Source organism: Squalius cephalus (assembly GCF_949319135.1).
Source record: "Squalius cephalus genome assembly, chromosome: 21".
Taxonomy (NCBI): Eukaryota; Metazoa; Chordata; class Actinopteri; order Cypriniformes; family Leuciscidae; genus Squalius; species Squalius cephalus.
Window position 1 is genome coordinate 26699751 of NC_137142.1, and position 17199 is coordinate 26716949.

General features: G+C 36.0%; 2 protein-coding genes across 4 annotated transcripts in view; one reads left to right on the forward strand and one right to left on the reverse strand.

Moving 5' to 3' along the window:
• Positions 1–1196: 1196 nt before the first annotated feature.
• Positions 1197–4335, reverse strand: commd8 (COMM domain containing 8). Of its 2 annotated transcripts, XM_079855268.1 has the most exons (6): positions 4124–4335; positions 3322–3478; positions 2863–3018; positions 2589–2741; positions 2325–2480; positions 1197–1619 (listed from the first exon to the last, which is right to left on the reverse strand). In XM_079855268.1, the coding sequence occupies exons 2-6, from the start codon at positions 3364–3366 to the stop codon at positions 1599–1601; spliced, it is 531 nt and encodes a 176-aa protein (XP_079711394.1). In that variant the 5' UTR covers positions 3367–3478; positions 4124–4335; the 3' UTR covers positions 1197–1598. The 2 variants fall into 2 exon arrangements, with proteins under 2 accessions (XP_079711394.1, XP_079711393.1); XM_079855267.1 differs by lacking the exon at positions 4124–4335 and having other exon boundaries at positions 3322–3607.
• atp10d (ATPase phospholipid transporting 10D) overlaps positions 3971–17199 on the forward strand; it is a 30188-nt gene continuing 16959 nt past the window's right edge. Inside the window, exons 1-4 of one of the 2 annotated variants that reach the window (XM_079855264.1) lie at positions 3971–4153; positions 6725–7070; positions 7168–7362; positions 16419–16623. In XM_079855264.1, coding sequence (XP_079711390.1) covers positions 6784–7070; positions 7168–7362; positions 16419–16623 — 687 coding nt within the window. In that variant the 5' untranslated portion in view covers positions 3971–4153; positions 6725–6783. The remainder of the gene's footprint in view (positions 4154–6724; positions 7071–7167; positions 7363–16418; positions 16624–17199) is intronic. The other variant, XM_079855265.1, reaches the window with a different exon arrangement.

Consider the following 17199-nt stretch of genomic DNA (forward strand, 5'->3'; position numbering starts at 1 on the left):
ACTCCTAACACTATTGCAATCGAAATGTAGCTATGACTTTAGATATAGCCATTGTTAGGGATGTAGTTCTAACTATTTATATAGTAAGTGACTTAACTGTATTTACCTTTCAAATGTCTATTTAGCTTTAAACATATTCACTGCGGGTTATATATTATCCAAGCTCACCAAAATGTCAGATAGGACTTAATAACAAATTAGATTTTTCCTCTTTATGGCTGAACTTGTGCCTTTAAAAAAAAACAAAAAATAAAAACATTTTACAGGGTTTACCATTCAGTAGCTGGGTTGAAATTTTCTGAATGGATTTCCACTTTTCTATAGAACAAAGATTACTCAAGGGTACCACACATAATCAAAATGAAAGGTACTTTCAAGGGCTTTTCCAATGCCCTGCATTAATATTCCATGTAATATTATAAATATATGAATATATATATGCCATGTAAATAAATTGCTTGCATTGCAACACTCTTTTTAGTGTCAATCTGACTGGGACATAGACAGCTCAGTCCAGGAGTGAATTAACTCCATTAAAGATTCTCATTTAAAGCTAATCAAAGAGATCTCAAGAGTGGCAGAATAAAAACAAAGCTCACACACGCTCCAGCCAGAATCAGCATGAAGACACGAACACGTAAAACACATAGAAGTGTAAACATATTTAACTTAGGGGTCTGATAGGCCATATATCACTCACACAACGGCAAATGCCAAAAAAAAGTGTTTTAAACAGTATCCTATTATCCCTGTATGATTTCTGTAATTGCACTCATGCTATTGGCCGTGCAATCTTGTGCAGATGCGGAGTGTGTTGAAGGAGAATGCATTGTCACTGATTGAGACTGATAAGATGATTGTTTTTGAGTGTATGTTTGTATTTAAGCTTAGCAACCACAGTTGTACTTTATTTTAAATCGTAGACATTTTGAATGAATTCAAATAAAATATCCCACTAAGCAAAATGTGAAGAGCTGATTATTGCATTGTTGTTGCATTAACACAGGACATAGGTGTTCTTTTGTGAACTGGGAAGTCTACGAATCATGATGGACACTGATTTAACTGTGGATTGGATTAAAAAGGGTTAATTGTTCTCACAAACCATGTCTGGGGGGTTTCTGCCTTTTATCATTTTATCTGCCTATTACTTATTATGTTGACTCGCGTTGACAAAAAAGGAACAACTCTCAACTCATGTGGTGGCATTAATGTTTTTAATTGCTTTATTTAGAAAGGCATCCCTTGGGGTGTGAAACCAAAATTAATTTGCATTTCATGGAGAATTGAACAAGATCCTGGCATCCGTTTAGCTTTTCATCGTGTAAAATCCTCAGCTTCAAAACTATCCTAGCACCATTAATCACGCAACTTCAAGTCAACTCTAGTCCATAATGATGTAGCTTGAACAATAATATTCAGTCTGTTGAGCTCACTTCATAGGTAGAGAGACTGAGAGATTCCCGGTTCTGTCCATAAGGTTCCTGTTTGCCCGCATGCAGGCATTGTCTCATAATAAAGACATCAGAAATCCTCTCTTTGACAGCAGATGGCACAGAATCATCTTTATAAGGAAATGTACTGGTTGGTATGTATCTTCATTTCAACTGCAGCACCACCTAAAATAAGACACAAAGTCAGTTGGTGCCACTACTGTATAATAAAGTGCCCCTTTTATAATTTTTTGGATGTTGCATTTCATGTAGTGTTATTTAGCTGTTTTGAATGTAGAAGTTCTGCAAAGTTTCAAAGATCAAAGTGAACGATAAATGGGGTTATTGTCTCCCAAAAGAAAGAGCCGATTCTGAACTGCCTGAAACGAGTCATGAGTATGTAATTCCGGCCTTGCTGCGCAAACCTCAAGGTTTGCAGATTTTTTGGCTGCCCCTGAACACCATCTACTTTGACTCGCCCTTAAACACTAGTTTTAGTTGAGGCCTGGAAGATTTTGGTTCATGTTGTCGACATGTCGAGAAGACGCTCTTTTCTGCACTGCGAATTTAAATCCACTTTGTATGCACTTCCGAAAGATGAAGACTTGGGCTTGAATTGATGCGGTAAAACCAACACTATGATAACCGTTCTATCTCTGTGTTTACAAGTGCTGAGGAAGCCTCCTGAAATGCAGATATAAGAGCAGAGTAGGCTCTCGGAAAGGAGGGGTTTAAAGAGACCAAATCCTTTATCTAACCGTTTCAGACACTGTGATAAAAGAGGTGATGCTGCAATAAAGTATATAAGTGTAAACTTATTTTAGGAGACTCCGAAACAAAATTATAAATAGGGGCACTTTAAAAGTCCATTACCTTAACCTTAAGCATTACCTTATTAGCAGCCTCTAGTGAACTGATGAGAGTTTGCAGCTCCTCTTTGTTCATTTCTATATTCACAGATCTCTGAAGTCCATTCTCTTTCAGGTCCAGACTGAGATTGAGCAGAGGAGTGTTTAAAGCTGACAGCTTATCACTGGATAATGCCAGCTAGGAAGGAGAGGGGGGAGGAAGCAAGAAAGCAATATTAGCAAATGGAAAAATCAATAGATTTTCTTATCACTATGATTAATGCACACGTGTATGTGCTTGGTGCACCTTTAACTGCCAGTTAAAGTCCTGTAGCTGTGTGCTAGAGATGGCATTAGTTCTCTCCACCAGAGCATGTCTGATCTCATCAAACCTGGACCGCACACACTGGACAACAGCCTCAGCCCGTGCTGTGTCCAAATCACTCAGCAGTTCCTGGATCTTCAGACGTGCACATAATGAATCAGATGTTTAGTCAACCAATAAATCTATTTGAACATTTATATGATTCTGTACACAGTTAGACACGTTCATATGTCTATTCAGATTCTCCTCTACTAACCTCTTGATCTGAGCAGCCCCTTCCTACAGCAAAGCGGATGAGAGAAGAGAGAGTGTTCATTAACTCCACCCATTCTGTCAGACTCCACCGATCACCGTAATCTGTTTGCCTCGGGCCACTCCGCCCGCACACCCCATCCACCACCCTGTGCATGAGCTTACAAAAGAAATGAGGAATTGAAGTTTTCAGGGTTCAAATTCAAAACAAAGATTACTGTATAAGGAGTTTCATCTAGAATGACGCATTTTTAAACAACAGATAGCATAATCATTTTTGTAAAAATATGTGATCCCAACTGTTTTTAAAAAAGTAAACAAACAAAACAATTCACAAGCCAAAAACTATACCAAGCACTGACCCGGCTGATCTCAAGCTGATGGTGTGCTACTGGTGTCGAAACAGAATCAATACAACTATCTGTGCATTTATATAACTTCATAAATAGCATTATATACTTACTTTAGGACATTCTTCAGATGATAATTTGTCGAGCAATTTTATCATTATGCTGTCAGTCGTCTTCCTCAGCGTCAAAGATGTCAGCTGACCGAAATGTCACGTGACTTCATATTCTGTCGGCTGTCGCGTCAGTGCCTTCAAGGATGTCGTTTGTACTCTGGGGTTTATTAATGAAACATTTGACATGCTACTTAAAATTTACGTGTTAAAGTCCAACAAACTATTTCACTGTTGTCACATTTATACATTAATGTCAACTTGAACGAACCCGGAACTATTCGCTCACAAAATTTCAAATTAAAAGTTCATGTTAAAAGTACATTTACCAGAGAATGTGCATTTACTAGATTTCGATTTGAAATTAGATTCACATTTATTTAAATGAATTAATTAAACTTATTCGGACTATTTTTCGCCAAGCAAAAGAACAGGTTTTGTACAGACAAACTTTTCATATGTCTTAAAAGGAAAAAAAAAAAACTTAACGTTAGATGTAATATTTCACTCAAAATCCCTTTTGAAAATGCTGGTAATCAACGATTACTACGATTTTAAGTTTAAAAAAAATTTAAAAAATTGTTTAGATTGCCAAAGCATGATAATTACTTGCAATAATAATACTAACACCGGAGAGAAACTTGTGGGTGTTGTAGTGGTGACTGTGTGGGTGACCATGAACACGGCAGCACGCAGGGTTCTCGCGCGCAAGGCGGGCTGTTGCAGTTCTCCGATTCAGTAGATTACTCTATTTAATGTGCTCTGATGCATGATTTGTGCATGATTTGTACAGGATTTTACTTACTCTGAAATGTGGGCAGTCCGTGACTCGACGGTAAGTTTAAGGCTTTGTTATCTGGAATATGTGTTGGGTCCTTTAAGAAAGTAACAGTTACATCTTGGGCCATAATGCCGCCGACATAAGCATTTTATGATTTTACACTCCTTTTGACCTGTACTTACTCACTCGAGGTCACATACACATTTATTGTACCTGCTTTATATGTGTCTGCGGATGTGTTTCCGGATGTGTAAAATGAAGCTTTTCTTTTTTTTAAAGGCAAAATTTGAAGCATCACCATGTTTTCATCACAATCTTTTCTCGTCTTAAAAGTAGCACATGATTCAGGTTGTGTAATTAAGTTACAACAGTTGTTGGTCAACTCAAAACAATGTAATGTTTTGTTTAAACAATTTTTTAACTGTTTAAATTTTACAGAAAAGCGTACAATAGTCTGTTTAATGCCAAGTTTGATTGTGACAACTTAGGCTACCCCATATCATGTGACAATATGGCTATTTAGTTTTCAATGACATATATTTTTTTCCCTCTGCAGTAATGTTGAAAATGTCCGATAGTTTTTTTAAGTCAATAGGGTAGGCTATGTGTCTAGCTATAGATGTATAGTTCTAAATGGATCCATATGTGTATATAGATGTGTCCATAGATAGTCTGTATAGATACAGAATGTCAAATGTGAACCTAGCCTGAGAAATACTTGGGTAATAAATGTGTAAGCAAATGATCTCAGAGGCCTATGTGAGCTTCCTAAAGTGTTTTTTGCCAGTTTCTCAGTTTATTTGAGAATTTTTGTTTATCCATAAAACATTCAGTATTACATTTGATGCATGAATTTCTAAGTCCTGAAGTAAATGTAAGAATAACTTTCAATAGTTATATTGCAAGATGAATATTTACTGGACTGAAACAACTTTGGTTTATCCATTCATCATTTATTTATGTATTCATTTTTAGAAAAAAAACTTTAAAATGTGAGTATCATATATGACACAACAGGCCTCTGAGCAATGCTTATTTGTACAAGTCAATCATCATTGTATTGCACTGCATTAATATGTTTTGCCCCCCACAGTTAAAACTACAGAACTTTAGAACACATTATTGGAAGATATAGAATAGAGTGATAACTAATATTTATGTGCAATTTACATTTTATGTGTAATAAAACCTCACTAATTTACATTACAAGCTATCCAAATGTAATCTAATTTTTAGGTCATATAAATAACAACTGCACCAAATTGCATATTTTTGCAAAGTTTGTGCCCTTGAATAAAACTGAGGTGTTTTTTTTCTCCTCAAGTATAAGCTCCATATTCTAATTATATCATACTATATGAGACATAAAAGCATGATGTATCGAATATGATACAAAACATAAAACAAATATGCAAGCCAAAAAAAAAGGTTTTCTGGTTATTACTTCAAATGTCAGACTTTCCAGGTTTCGAGATTTGACAAATAAAATCTATTAATTATCATTTTGATTTGGCAAAAGTTTTTTAAAGGTTCTGTCATAGCTTCTGCATTAATTTTCATATATCTGAGTCTGTGGTAGAGTAGTGAGTTTAATGTAAAACTCGAGGTTGGGGACCAAATCTGTTCTGTGGGGTGCGGACTGGAGTCAGTCCTAGAGCCTCCAAACAAATCTTTGGAGGATTAGACCATTTCCTTTCCTAGAGCTCTTTCTATCTGGGTCTATTGGAGACGACTGATAGATTTCTTAGGCGTGCCGAAAGAACACCACAGACAGAGTACAATGGGGGAAAATCTCACAGTAAAACAAGCAGCTGTGAAAAATATGATACACCGATGGTTTACCAGATGAGAAGTTTATCTATGTATCATCTTTTTACTCTTTTAATTCCTTTTATAGCCTAACTGTATCATCTTTTTTATTTCTTTCAATTGCTTTTATAACTGTTTTAATTTTCCTTGCTTTTATTTTGTGATTATTTTAATTCCTTCTGTGTTAAGCACTTTGAATTACCATAGTGTATGAAATGTGCTATATAAATAAGCTTGCCTTGCCTTAGAAGATACTATTTCGGAATTGGTATAGAATGATGTGGTTAGCCTAGTCAAACATGTTGAATGTTGGGTAGAGGATAGAATATGCTAGTTCTAGGTTAGTTAAGCTAGATAAAGTCCTCATCTAATGCTTGTTTACAATTGTTTGTTTCCAACATTTCACATAACTAGTTAAATGAAACATATCCATGGCCACCTATTATCTGCACACTGTGTGTGTTTATATAGTCGTTTTAGGGTGTCATTTTTCTGCTTCCTCGTTTCAGGTCATGTTATTCTTGCAACATGTCCACCAAAGACCTTCAGAAAAATGAAACCTCTTGTATCTTGGCCTGTGTGAGCTGCTTCATTTGAAACAAATCAAACACTCCTTCCTCTTTCCATGCTGTAGGGAAGTGTGTGGTTAACTTGAAAATGGCATTAACTACAGGCAGAACTTCTGCCTTTTAGCAAACTTAAGCCTGTTCAACAGGTTTTATGCTTTCAAAAAGAGAAGAAATGGCAGATTGCAAGGAGTAGGACTATACTCTATGGATTTATAGCAATTGTATGTGTGTGTTTATGTGTGTTCAGGGCGAGGGCTGTGTGTAGTGCAGACAGGGACCTCACCATTTTGTCTTGCTGTCGTCCTCATGGAGCGGCTCCACTGGGTTCGACACAGATGTATGCAGCTGATATCCACAGACAGGAGGGGCTGGTACTCTCCTCCTTCATCACTTCCACCTAAGAGCAGTCTGGACGCTCAAGACCCTCTGGTTCAGCGGCTCAGTGGAAAGAGAAGAGTGGTGGTATCACAACGTGGCCCACAACATGCGGAGTACCACAGCTTCTCCAAGGGCTTTCAAGACAACAGCATCCGGACAACCAAGTATACACTCATCAGTTTCATACCCATGAATCTGTTCCAGCAGTTTCACAGGTGAGCTGAAAATATTATGTCTAAATGATTTAATGGTTGGTGTGTTTGTATTTAGAAGTTTTTGTTTGTTACTGACACATTTGGGTTCTTGCAATAGATCGGCAAATCTGTACTTCCTGTTCCTGGTGTTGCTGAATTGGGTCCCAGTGGTGGAAGCATTTCAGAAGGAGATTACCATGATTCCCCTAGCCGTGGTGCTCACCGTCATTGCCTTCAAAGATGCCATGGAGGATTACAGACGTTACCGATACGACAAGAAAATAAACAACACACTGACACATGTCTACAGCGGGTCAGTATGTGTTCGATCCTGTTTATCTGGTGTTGTCAGTGTTTCTGGTATGTGTTTTTTTTTTTTGTGAGTTTTTCCTGGTGAAAAAAAAAATGCCAAGCATACTTACAGTCAGACAAATTCAGTATACTTCAAGTGTGTTAATGATTAGTTAACTTGAAGTGTGCTATTTTGGAACAACTAATTTTGTACTACGTATATTTTACTTTTAGTATTAAATTGTTGTAAAGCATAACTTTAAGTGTATTTAGTGTACTTTTGTGTGCTAAATTGGAACAACTTCAAATATACTTAGTATACTTTAAGTATATGCCTGTGTAGGGACTAATTACATGCTTGATTATTGATATTAAAGTGTACTTTATTCGTGTTACAAGTACATTACAAATTCATTATGAGTGTCTTCGAAATATGCAAGCAATATACCAAGTGTATTATATTTGAGTAAAAAGTATATGCTCAGTAATACCTTTTGCTTATTCCAAATACTACAAATTGCACACTTTGTCTTCAGTAACAAATGCACGTTAATAAACAAATATTACTTAGCTATACTTTGTACAATATACTATTGTATACTATAATGTATTTTGAAAGTATACTTTCAATGCATTGTTACAATGATAATTTTCAGCACACAGTTAAAAATATACCTAAAATATATTTTTAAGTAAAGTGCAAATAAATACACTTTAAAAAAATAAACAGAATCTAAAACGTATCTTTAGAAAATATACGCAAGTACAATTATTTTAAAATGTGTTAAACGTTATATTGTGAAAATAGGTAAAAGCATGATGCTAAAATACTTTTAATATATTAGACGGAGTAAGTGTGCATCATTCTCAAAACATGAGGTCTGCTATTTAGAACACAATTTAAAGCAGAATTATCAAAAAGCTAACCTCGTTGTAGTTAAAACATTAAAACATAGCATGCCACAGGAAATGTGTTCAAAGCACCGCATCCACTACAAATATTCCTATTTATTGTAACTTCTGGATAATCATTTCAGTGCTTAACTCCATAAATGAGAGTATTTAATGTAAATGTGTTTATCAAAATGATTTAGTTTTTATAAATCTCGAAATGTGCGTGGAAAATGCTCATTTCTATGCCCATTTTGTGCATACGCAATGTTTAGGCTATACATCAGGCCCCGGCTCTTACATTTTACATTTAATGTCCTTTAATCCATTACAAGCTCTTAGTTAACACGACTGTAAGATTAGTTACTACGATTGCTAAATGTAAATGTATTTTTAGATAAAATGCATGATAAAATGCATTTAATTTCAGTTTTAGTTAAGAATAACAATGTTGGGAATGAGCTTCAATGTGAAAAAACTATATATATATATATAGTACCAGTCAAAAGTTTGGAAACATTACTATTTTTAATGTTTTTGAAAGAAGTCTCTTATGCTCATCAAGCCTGCAGTTAAAAAAAAACAAAAAAAAAAAACAGTAATATTATGAAATATTATTACAATTTAAAATAATGGTTCTCTTTTTTTAATATACTTTAAAATGTAATTTATTTTTGTGATGCAAAGCTGAATTTTCATCAGCAAGTACTCCAGTCTTTGGTGTCTTATGATCCTTCAGAAATCATTCTAATATGATGATTTGATACTCAGTTATTTTCAATGATGGAAACAGTTGTGCTGTTTAATATATTTTTTTGGAATACTTTTTTCAGGATTCATTGATGAGTAAAACGTTAACAGCATTTATTCATAAAAACAGCATTTATTCAAAATAAAAACATATCTAACAATATAAATCATTACCATCACCTTTTATCAATTTAACGCATCCTTGTTGAATTAAAGTACTAATTTCTTTAAAAAAAAATAGTTATTGTTCCCAAACTTTTGAACGGTAGTGTATCTTGTTACAAAAGATTTCTATTCTAAATAAATACAGTTCTTTTTAACTTTTTATTCATCAAATAATCCTGAAAAAAGTATCTCAGGTTATAAAAAAAATATTAAGCAGCACAACTGTTTCCAACATTGATCATAAATCAGCATATTAGAATGATTTCTGAAGGATCATAAGACACCAAAGACTGGCATAAGAGACTTCTTTCAAAAACATTAAAAATAGTAATGTTTCCAAACTTTTGACTGGTACTGTATATGTATGTGTGTGTGTATGTTGTTCTGCATCTTGTGACAGTGGCGTATTAAAGGGATCATATCATGAGGAACACATTTTTCCTTCATCTTTTGAGATAAAGAAATTCATTGTACTGTGAAAACACTTAACTTTCAGCTCAAATTTTCTTCACCAGCATTAAAGACTGAAGCCGATCTGTAAAAATGGCTCGTTCTGAAATCTTTCATTTTTTTTGATAAGAGAAATGTTACGTTCCCTATTGGTATTTTCTAGGGGAAAAAGGGAAGTAACCTTTTAAAGCTAAAGTTAACAGATCTGTGTCCCAGCACACAATACACAAAGTAAAATTTACAATACATTAATTTACAAGAAACAAGTGATTACATAAATACAATGAAAGAATCCTAAACATACAACTCCAAAAGAAAGAAAAGAAATAAAGCTTTTCCTTCAGGAGCGGGTAAAGCCAAAACAACAAACAAAAGATCACTACCTAGAAGGAAATCTAATTAATCTACAACAATAAATACAAATAAACAACAGAACTCTTACCTTACTTCCTAACTAACAAAAACAGGAGAAAATGAGAATAAAAGAAAATGGCACCCACTCCCTACTGCTCCAACACTCAATAATGGGCAAGCAATTCAAAGCTGTACACTACAGCCACAAGACATTTAAGCTGACCTTGGTTTAAGCTTAACACATCAAAGCTGCCACTACAGCCATAACAACACATTTAAGCTTAACATACACCAACAAGAGCAACACTCCGAGTCTGGTAACACCAACAGTCTCAGGCTCTTGGGAGAAGAAATCTCTCCCAGTCTCTCTCTCCGGCTCTGCTTAAATACTAGATCCTCTTGCCATTGATGAGGAACAGCTGGTAGGTCCCATCACCTAGATTAGGACAGGGAGGAGCACAAGAAATTTCACAAAACATACAACAAAACTACAACTCCCAGCAGGCCGTTGGGTCCATTGGCAGCACACACTCTCAATAAATCAATGAATGACACTTACACATTATAAAACACAAATGCATACGTCCTGGGACGTAACAAAAACTAATAACATTTGACTATATGTACACATCAGTGCAGTCTATCCAGTTTTTAGAAACCTAACCCAAGTAATGGTCAGGTAATACAAGACAAATCAGGAAGCTAGTAAGAGTAAAAAGGTGTAGAAAATCTTCAGAACTGTTACATCGCACTGTGTAGCATCGGTCTCTCTGCATATCCTTCAGAAGGATCCCAATGTTAGAAATCAATTAAACTATAACTAAGTTTAGCTTTACTGCTAAAAAACTGCGGTGACGAAAACCAATCGTGGTGTCTGCTCACAGTGCCTGTCTCTGTGCCAAAACACACCACAAAGACTACAGCCAGCGGCCAGCTAGCATGTACAGCAGGTGGCACTTACAGCACATTGAAACAGCAGTAGTCTGTATTCATCATTCAAAAAGGGAAACTGGAAGTGCTAGGACTGTGAATATACATTGAGAAAATACTGTCCCAAATGGCACCCTAAGCACTTGCGGTCTTCCTACGAGTCTGCACTTTCTTGACATAACGCCGCTTTGACTGTCGGGAAGAAGTGCGCATCTGAGGGCGCATATAGACCGCAAAGGGGGCGCTCGCGAGCATCCTTCTGAAACCTAAAATGAGAAACGGGTTACCCTACGGTCTCATGGACTTAACGGACACGCGCACGTGGCGGCCATTGTAAGTCCACAAGACTGTAAGTGCATATGAAATGTGCCATTTGGGACAGGGCCTGTGTGTGCCCTCTTGACCTTGTCATTGGCTTGCTTTCGTCATATTCGGTTTTCTGGTTTGCTAAGCAAAACAGCCAATCAGAGTGATCCCTCTCATCGACAGCTCTGATGCCGAGTCAACATGCTCAATTGGCTGAAAAGATGGCAATGTTGGCTTGACATTGGCAGACAACTGACTGTCCACTTGGTGTCACAGCCTTTAAATTGTTGTAATAGGTAGTAAAAATGGCTTTTTTTCCATAAACGTGGAACTCCCCACTATTCTCATTAAGAAGTGTTGACACACAGATTCACTATTCAAACACTGTGCCTCTGAGATGAGGAGCTTATTTCCAAGAAATGACATTGCATAATTCCCATATTGTGCAAAACTTCCCTCTATGCTCTCAAGGACTTTACCCGTTAGAATTATTGATTCTCCTTTGTTCCTTGTCCTTCCTCAGTCATCTATGTAAAGAAATTAGCTGATAAAGGGTATTTTTCTATAACAATGCTTCAGTATTTCCTTAAAGAGATATTTTAATGATCTCTAGTGTCTTGATGTTAAACTTAATGTAGTTGTGAAAGTCTGTAATTTCACAGTTATGCCCCTCCCACTTCTTAAGCCAGTGCTCATTTCTTATAACACATCTGACACAGGACACCCTGCTTTCCTTCTCTCTTTGTTTGACTATGGCCACTATAAAATACTAAAAATAAATATCTCACATACAGTATCTACAACATGCAATTAAAATAGCCTTAATAAAGCAATGGTTGTAATTGTATGCAGTCCTTATTAAGTTTTATAGTAATAATAATAAACATCTAGGCTTCAAAAGTCCAGGGCTCAGGGTGATAGATAGTGTAGCTTGTGTTCTCTGTCCGAGATAAACGTCACACTGCAAACGTGTTGCTTATTTACCAGCCCTCGGTTTTTCGGTCTGAAAACTGCCTCAGAGTCATAAAAAGCTCTACGTCTAGTTTGTTTATGATGCCTGGGAGTGTTTCCTGGAGAAGGAGCGGCCCGGGCTATATGTTATAGATCATTACAGGTTTCTGAACCACACACTACTGTTGAGACAAAGGTTTTGAAGGGCACTTCTCACTTCTTAGATGTCAGATCTTGCACATGATGATCTTTAATGGACAGAATCATAAACATGAATTAAACTAGTTGATGGTGAGACCTGTTGGACATGCTGGGGATAGAGAAACTTCCTGAATTGGCTGGACCATTCTTACAGACTGTCTTCCCGGAGCAGAGGAGTCAAGCTGCCATGATTCAGTCGTTAGACCTAGATCAAGGTGTCATGGCAAAAGATCTGACCAAAAACAGAAGGCTTGTCATGCCAAGTTGGACTGAAAATGAAGAGGTAAAGGAATTACAGCAGTCGTACTGCAGGAATAAGGTCCGGACGACTAAGTACACCTTCCTGTCCTTCATCCCCAAGAATCTTTTCGAGCAACTTCATCGTTTTGCCAATGTATACTTCATCATCTTGGCTGCATTGAACTTTGTGCCTATTGTAAACGCGTTCCAGCCAGAGATCTCCATCATTCCTATTGTCTTCGTGATGTCCATAACTGCTGTTAAAGACCTTTGGGAGGACCAACGGCGGAAGAAGTCTGACCGAAAGGTCAATAACTGCTTATGTGATGTGTATGACAGGTAAAAGCATGAAACATTCTGAATGTCAAAATTGAAAATATACACCTAATACACAAAATCTATAACCGTAAAGTACGTCAGTTTGTACTTTAACCTATTTGGTTAGGTGGCTGATATCTGCTATCAGTGGATCATGGCATAGCGCATATGTATTCAATATATATATATATGCTTTTTTGTTCTTCAACAGCATGTTTGCCATGTAGTAAGGTATTATTTAATCTAGCTGTGAGGTGACTTGACCCAGATATTTTACTTTAGACAGTTTCTTGATCCTGACACTGGCTTGTTCTTCAAACAGTTCGGAGGTTTGGCTTAATACCCTCAGTCACTGTAAAATGCAACAAACTTTGGTTTCTTCAAATACAGCCATTTGAATTTGCATGTTAAAGTGTCACAGCTACAATGTGTCTTCTAATCTGCTGCAAATTGCAGTTACATGTTTATTTCCAACCTGTGTCCTGTGCTATAACCCACATACGTCATTTTTTTATTAGTGCAGCTCTTAGTTAATGGTTAGCTTCAAGTATAGTTATTATTGATCTGTTTTATTTTATAAATTTAAATTAATATCTCTTGATTAAAGGTTTATTTTAAGCTTTGATATTCTGCATTTCAGAATGTATTTTAATTAAGGGTTAATACTATATATATAATATACTCTATTATACTGTGTAGTCATGTTGATCCTGTACACAGTTGCCGTTCACAGACAGCTGACTTTAGTGTTTATATTTTGCCTTCTTGCACTAATGTCCCGATAAATATTGTACCAAAGCGTTGTGTTATCTGACATTTGGTTCTAGCTAAGCTGTTAATGCTGCTCAGTGTAAAAAGGTTCCCATGTGATCGTCTTGCCACAGGAGGTCATATTTGTTTTTCTGTTCTGGAGCTGTTACTGTGGGTGACAATGAAGCGCAGGGCTTACTTGATTACTATGGCATTGAGGCTGGTGTGTTTATTTTAGTAGGAATAAAACAGTAATGTTGAATATGCTTTGTGCTTAAATCATATGGCACATCAGTGTACAGAAACAAAGCATCATTGGAAATGCATATACTGTACAGCATGTATGTTTTTGTCACTCTGCAGGTATATATTAAATACTTTTTGTTGTAGGTTTGTTTCACAATGGTTCTGCAGATAGTCAATAATACCACCAGCAAGAATGGTTTTCAGGGCCATCAATATTGAGAGGACTGTTTTAACTAATATTAACACATTTTACAGGTCTTTCTGGAATACTGTATTCTGCAGTGATTCTGCTGTCTAATATTTTTGTTTAATAAGCACTAAACTGTATATATGCGTTTGTTATTTCTGGAAGCCAATTTCCTACATAACTTTAATAGTTTATTGTCTTTCTTGCTTATTTTGTATAACTAGTGCAAAAAATGCCCGTGCAAAATCAGTTTTTGTGTGTGTTTTTAGTAATTGTTGGTTTGGTGTGTTTGAGTGCTCATTGTTACAATTACACAGCAAAAGTTCAGTGACATTTTTTTTTTGTGCATGGTAGAAAGCACACAGTGAACTCTGAGAAAACGCTGCGCTTGAGTAAACAGTTTGTGTATAGGCCACTACAAATGATGCCCGTGAAAGAGACTGTAAACGCATTGAATAGGATATGTTTAGTTGGTGAATAGCATAGGCTACTATTACACAGTAGCGATAACGTTAAGCGCACCAGAATGAAATATAATATTCAGAAGTAAACAGCATAGCTGACTTACAGATTCAGTTAACATCCACAAATGAATAAGCGTGTCGATTCAGGGAGCAGTGCAAAATGCCCGTGCAAAATCAGTTTTTGTGTGTGTTTTTAGTAATTGTTGGTTTCTTGGTAAAGAAAACACATTTTTACTCAAATTAATCAAAATGGATTTATCACGTTTTGGATCCAAACTATAATATTCAGAAGTAAACAGTGTAGCTGACAGATTGTCAGAATGTTTATTTTTAAACCACAACCTTCTTGGGGCTTCTTTGACCGATACAACTCTCTAGTGTCAGAATGTTTATTTTTAAACCACAACCTTATAAAAATGATATATTTAACGATATCTTTATCATTTCTCATCCAAACAACGTCAAACTTGGCACTGCACTTACTCGTGACCGTAGCGAGACACCTGTCAAGTTTGAAATCAACAAATGATGCCCGTGAAAGAGACTGTGAACGCATTGAATAGGATATGTTTAGTTGGTGAATAGCATAGGCTACTATTACACAGTAGCAATAACATTAAGCGCACCAGAATGAAATATAATATTCAGAAACAGCATAGCTGACATATAGATTCAGTTAACATCCAACATCCACAAATGAATAAGCGTGTTGATTCAGGGAGCAGTGCAAAGTGCCCGTGCAAAATCAGTTTTTGTGTGTGTTTTTAGTAATTGTTGGTTTCTTGGTAAAGAAAACACATTTTTACTCCAATTAATCAAAATGGATTTATCACGTTTTGGAACCAAACTATAATATTCAGAAGTAAACAGTGTAGCTGACAGATTGTCAGAATGTTTATTTTTAAACCACAACCTTCTTGGGGCTTCTTTGACCGATACAACTCTCTAGTGTCAGAATGTTTATTTTTAAACCACAACCTTATAAAAATGATATATTTAACGATATCTTTAGCATTTCTCATCCAAACAACGTCAAACTTGGCACTGCACTTACTCGTGACCGTAGCGAGTCACCTGTCAAGTTTGAAATCCATCGGACTAACGGTTCGAGAGATATGTGGTTAACAGACACACAGACAGACAGACAGACACACACACACACACACACACAGACAGACAGACGTTTCTGTAATTTATAGAGAGATGAAATAATTTCAACATTTTAAATAAGCAGAGTACTGTATGTACAGTAATCTACAGTCAGCCAATCATTATCACAAAATAAACCCCTTCAGGATCATACGTGACCCCGTTGCTTTGCACCAGGGTCCTGATCGGTGTGCTGAGGTGTATTATGGGATAATAACTTAAAGTTTATTAACTTTTTATTACAGTAAAATATATATAACAATTTTGTACAGCCATGCACAAAACAATCAATATTCCACATCTTATGTTTTGATACCAATCCATTCCAATCCAAATGTTTAACAAAATGTAAAAAATGTAACATGTAGTTACGATTGTCTGTCTTTAATTCTGTATTAATAGCATCAGCCAGGGAAGATTGATAGTCTGCTCTGAAAAAACCCCCCAATGAGATTCCATTGTCATCCGACTGTTAAAGTAGACTGATTTTTATCACTTAATCACTTTAATCGTATGCATAATATTTAAGATATTATTTCACCAAAACTGGTGTTTGAACTGCATGTTTGAAAATGAGTGTTGAGAAAAGCAAAACAATTAGTGAATTACCGCTCTGTTTCAATTATTCTAGAAAAGTGCCTTTCTTCATTTGTGTCTTCTGATGTGTTTATCTAATATTAATAGTGAATCCAAATAAAGCATTTCAATTGTGTGTTTGTATTGAAGGAAGCATCTGCGGTATGTTGAACGCCGGTGGGCGGAGGTGTGTGTTGGTGATCTGGTCCGTCTCTGCTGTAATGAGATCATTCCTGCTGACATGGTGCTGTTGCACTCATCTGACTCTAATGGAGTGTGTCACATCGAGACTGCCAACCTGGATGGAGAAACCAACCTCAAACAGAGGCAGGTGGTCCGTGACCTGCCACAACAGGTGTGTGCCTATGCATTTCATTGTTATCTTCATCACCATTGTTTTTGTTAGTTCTCCATAAATATATGAGGTAAAATATGTTTTGCTGTATTTTTCCACCCTATCTTTAATGTAAGAGCGGACTCGGCCATGTAAATTGAATGTGTGTGTCTTCCCGAGCAATCCGCTTCCAGTCATTTTTAGCTGTACAAAACAGCTTGTTATGCTGCTTGATATTGCAAACTGGTATTTCTTTCCATATTATTTTAATGTATTGTCATAATTATAAACACTGGTTTGTAGCACAAATAGTTTTACTGTTTACTGCAATTTGTTATTCTTCTAGTTATTTACCTATAGCGGCTAATAAAACGGAAATCTCGCAATTCACAGAAAATAGATTAATTCCACATTGCAAAAACAATGTATAAAGGTAACTGTTTTTGTACTGAAATCTATATAGCTTTTTAAAGGAAAGAAAATGCATTTCATATATACAAAAGTGGCCTAAAGAGATGTCCGGCCTTCTTCAAAATCTTCACCCTTTGTCCAAATGTTATTAAAATAGTATAATTTTATAAGCATGTTGCGTAGTCG